Genomic DNA, 4,817 nt, shown 5'->3' with positions numbered 1-4,817 from the left:
TATTACCGTATTTTAAACGGTTATTAAAGATTATTTTTTTAACGGTTAATCAACTAAAATGTTGTTTGGTTGGGAAATAAGTTATTAATTATCTCGGGATTGTTACTATAATCCCGAGATAACTAATATCGGAATTAGTGATAAACTCATATTAAATTTAATCTCGGAATCCATTATCCCTTATTCCTCGTACCAAACGAGCCCTAAAACGGCTGCATTAACTTTTAACGGAAAAATAGGAAAGGATCAAGTTACATTCCTAAAGATTTGACAATATACAATTGGAAAAAAGCTAAATTCAACAAAGGAAAACCAAAAAGATTGAAAGCAAACTGACCAACTGAAACACACCCTATATCAAAACTTTTGCCTTCTACTGAACCTCCCAAAAGTGGACTCGAAATGGCGAATATTCCGTTAATTCGAACTTGAGCACGAATGTTGAATTTACTTTTTTTGGTCCCTTCTCTTCCCCTCCCGCCCCCTCCCCCTCCCCCTTACTCCGAAAAAGGGGAAAAAGTTGGATTCATCACCAATAATTGATTGGATCTCGATTCATTCCTTCTCACGACAATAACAAATACACACATCAACGTTCGGCAGGTATATCTACATAATCTCTTTGCCTCTTTGATGGAGAAAAATTTTCTGCACTACATCACCTTCCAATGTGACTAAGTAGGACACCTGCTTGAAATGTTAATTGTTATAACATCACCAACATAATATAAGGTGCTTGTATAAAAAATTGAACACTCAAAATACTCACAATCTCAAGAGCACTGACTTTGTGAAGTAGGAATCCATTTACATTTTGCCTAAGAAAACCAAAAAATGAAGAGAAAATGTTATACAATAAAAAAAGGTCAGCCCGGTGCACGAAGTATCCCACGTTCACACAGGTCTAGGGACGAGAAAAAGTTATACAATGACAGTGGAAATAAAGTGTAGACTTAGTCTCAAAAGTCTACTGAATATCAAGAGAGATACTCACATAGAGTAGGGCAGGTTCTGATTCACTTTAGTAATCAAAGGTCCTTTATATCTGGCAGTTCCAGTTTTGGTTTTTGCGACCGGTCTTTTCTCAACATTGTCATTACAAGCCTGTCCACTTATATATGCATCCTAAACAAGAAAGAGCAAAGCATGTAGGTTATACTCATATCGGTTTCATATGTGAAACCACGGAAGGAACTCAATCACTACTAATTGGCATCTTTATTTATACATCAGTGACGATAGATGCATTTACCACAGTTTTAGCAGTAAGGCAAAGCCGTGTCAAGAATATATCTGATTTGGGCGCTTAGCATATGTTTTGCGGGCACATGGATATGCGAGTTTACATTCTTCCCTTTGTTATTAGATTTTATGCATATAGAAAAACAGATTTTGCGGATGAACATTGTATCTGGTATTACAGTATTCCTCAGGTTTCTTGCTCTAAAAAGTTAGGATCTTGACTTACTACGCCGTACTTCAGAAATACGCCATGTAAAGACTGTAATTCGTGTTTTAGTTCTGTTTGAGTAGCATCGTCTTCACAGGCTACCAATGGATGAAGTCCGATAGCAATGCACCTACATTTACACGGTATCACTTTAGTCACATAGGGAGGTCAGGCCACAACTGCTGAGGCAATGCAATAGCATATTCTCTCTATGGAGTAAAACAATGCAGTTTGAAGGTACCATGTGCGTTCACTATTTTTAAGTGTGTCGATCAGCCATTCTGATTGCCTATCTCCAGCACCATTCGAAGCATCCTAGAAACAAGAACAAGAAAGTTAAAAGTTTACCGTAAAAGCTCTGAGCAGAAGGCTGAAACCAACTTCCAAGCCTTGTCAAATGTAGGCATGACAATAGCAGTTTTGTTAAAGATCCATATTTGATTTTCTCAGAAATCAACTGCCAATTTCCACAGAAAGAAACGAAGCACGATAGGAAATCAGCTGGTGGAGAGGCTGAAAACAGAATCCAGCAACGAGATAGTAAGACATAAATAGGTCATGAGCAATTTCACACTCATTAAAAGTATAGCTGCTTACAAATGTCTTCATTCTTCTAAATGTAAATATGAGGGTACTCTTCGCTGTATGTATCATGTCGAATGGGAAAATAAAAGACAAATAACGTCAAGGATGACAGTTGAAAGTTCTTAAAGAACTCTGCCTACTACCACAATAGGCATAGGAACACACTTAAAAGACTATCAATCCAACACAAGCTGAAATTTGACAAGTTATCTGACTTCTGGTGTCGAACCTCCCAACAGCTTTCAAAGGTATTACTATATAATAACCTTATACTGGTCGGATAGATTAGAGGCAAAGAAGCTAGAGATTAACTATCATTAAGACGTTATGCAATTATATTGATGTAACTAAGGGCCCTTGGAACAAACTTTCTAAATTTTCACAGAGAAAGCCAACACAAATTGCTATAGACATATCAAAAGTAAAAACCATTCACACTTCAAGAAATAGGGAAAAAGCCCGAGTTTTTAGTAGTAACGAATGGCACAGACCCAAACCAAAGGGAATGAGAAGATGACTCTGGGCACAAATATGTTTTTTCCTTTGGGTAATCCAATTCACATGCTGCCCCGAATATGAGTTCTACTTCCCTATCTGAGGCAAGCCTCAAGACTTCCTCTTGAAACATAATCCCGAATCCCCACCACCGCCAAAAGAAAGAGGAGGGAAGGGGGAAGGGGGAAGGGGGAAGGGGGATAATGATGAAAAGCTAGTAGAGCTTTGAAGTAAATTCATACTTGGAATTGACACCATCTGGAAATGTGCGCAAAAGGCCAATTTAAACAGATAAAAGAAACAAGTGTTTACCTCATATAATCCTGTATCCACAACTATAATATCTAAGCTTCCATGAGCAAACTTGAATTGCTCAAGGTAGTGATTCACCCCTCGTCCTTTGAGACCTCGCGTAGAGTACCTACAAGTTGAGGATGGCTGAAGGGAAACCGCAAAGACAATCCATTTTAAATGATGAAACACAGATCTAAAAGATAAAATGTTAGCCCAGGAGAACAAACTGTTTATTCATAGAGGAGCATACCATGGAGTCTTCGTAGAAGGAAAATGCTGAGTAGCCTGCCAAGCAAAAAGTATCGTGAAAAATATGAATTAAATCCAACCATTGGTCACTAAGTAGGTGACAAAGAAATCTTAGTAAATTATCTAATTTCGACACGATCCGTTCAGTAGCTGCATGTTAGATCCTAGACTAGCATCACTGCAATCAAATTCCTCTACCACTGAATTCTGCACTTATGAAGTCATTGGAGGGCTTACATTTTGCACGAGTGGGTCATCTTCCCCAAGTTCGCTTACGTTGATAACAAATCTTGCATTGAACTTCTTTGCTACCTTCTCCACCTTCATTCAATATAAGATTCCAATGAAAATGAATCAGCAAAAAAAATGAACATGATACAAAAGAGATGACTCTGATAACACGTATTACTCTAACATCACACCAAAAGATGAAGGAAGTCTTTGTAAAAAGAACAATGATTTAAGCTCTTTCATATGAATACTATACCGAATAAAAATAAAAAGTACTATAAGTTCTCTATATTTTCTACTGACATTGGACCTAAAGTAAAACGTACTTAGATGACTAAAGTATGTTCCCAACTAATTGTTATCGTATATATAAATCTTTTTCTTCCATTGCGCCTATTTTTTGCTAAGTCTGCATGGATTCAAAGAGATTAAAGGTCTAAACAACCTCTTTCTATATGGTCTATCTCTTTCCCTTTTAAATCTTTGCTCACAATGGTTTCACACCTATGGTGTATCTGTAGGCCAACACATGACATGACTAAACCATATCAAGCGATCATCTCTCATTGATCATTTCGAATCTTGTCTAATCGTGTATGAGCGCACCTCCAAATGATATATACGAAATTCTGAATTATTCTACCTCAGCATAGGCGAAGCTACATGTCTTAAAAGGCCTTCGTCGGAAAATTATACTGCGCATATAGGTAAAATATTAGGTTTAAGATATATAACATATATCGAACACTCTTTGTTGGACAAGAGGGGTTGCTCTGATGGTAAGCAACCCCACTTCCAACCGAGAGGTTGTGAGTTCGAGTCTCCCCAAGAGCAAGGTGAGAAGTTCTTGGAGGGAAGGAAGGATGCTGGGGGTCTATTTTGAAACAGTCTCTCTACCCTAGGGTAGGGGTAAGGTCTGCGTACACACTAACCTCCCCAGACCCCACTAAGTGGGATATTGTTGTTGTTGTTGTTGTCTTTGTTGGACCACTGCCTCAACAAAATAATGCAAAAAGGATAGAAATCAGAGTTGCTAAATTCTTCTACTACAGAGTGAAGTAACTAGCAATCTTCACCAAACCAAAACTCAACTTAAAAAACAATGTCCCAACAAGGAAAATTCAAAGAAAAATCATTCCTTTTGACAAATAACAAAAGAAAATTAAAAAAAATTCAAGATTATTTGAGAAACTGACCTGCTTGAGAAGAAGGGTCTGTTCTTCAATAGGCCTAACACCACCAGTAACACTGATGAAATATATATCCATAGGAATATTGTCATTTCCATTCCTTAAAATTGGCTTCTGATTTTGACACAAGTTGATAACAAGATAAAGAGATAAGCATAAAGAAACTTGAGTTACAATTGTACAAACCCATGATTTCTTCATCATTATCAAATGAAAACCAAATTTTCTTTGTCCTCAAATTCAAGAAACAGATCCCAGAAAACTACTTATATTATTGTAATAAATAAAATTTAGACCAGTCAGAAAATTAGTGGCATTAGTGT

General features: G+C 37.1%; 1 protein-coding gene across 1 annotated transcript; it reads right to left on the bottom strand.

Moving 5' to 3' along the window:
• Nucleotides 1-237: 237 nt before the first annotated feature.
• LOC107793565 (uncharacterized) lies at nt 238-4,817 on the bottom strand. The gene is made up of 9 exons (XM_016615943.2): nt 4,501-4,817; nt 3,311-3,394; nt 3,075-3,109; nt 2,843-2,951; nt 1,692-1,765; nt 1,469-1,580; nt 995-1,125; nt 770-818; nt 238-687 (listed from the first exon to the last, which is right to left on the bottom strand). The coding sequence occupies exons 1-9, from the start codon at nt 4,696-4,698 to the stop codon at nt 610-612; spliced, it is 870 nt and encodes a 289-aa protein (XP_016471429.1). The 5' UTR covers nt 4,699-4,817; the 3' UTR covers nt 238-609.

This window comes from Nicotiana tabacum, chromosome 8, assembly GCF_000715075.1.
Source record: "Nicotiana tabacum cultivar K326 chromosome 8, ASM71507v2, whole genome shotgun sequence".
Taxonomy (NCBI): domain Eukaryota; kingdom Viridiplantae; phylum Streptophyta; class Magnoliopsida; order Solanales; family Solanaceae; genus Nicotiana; species Nicotiana tabacum.
Note: the sequence above shows the minus strand (reverse complement) of the source record. Positions and strands in the feature narration are given on the sequence as shown.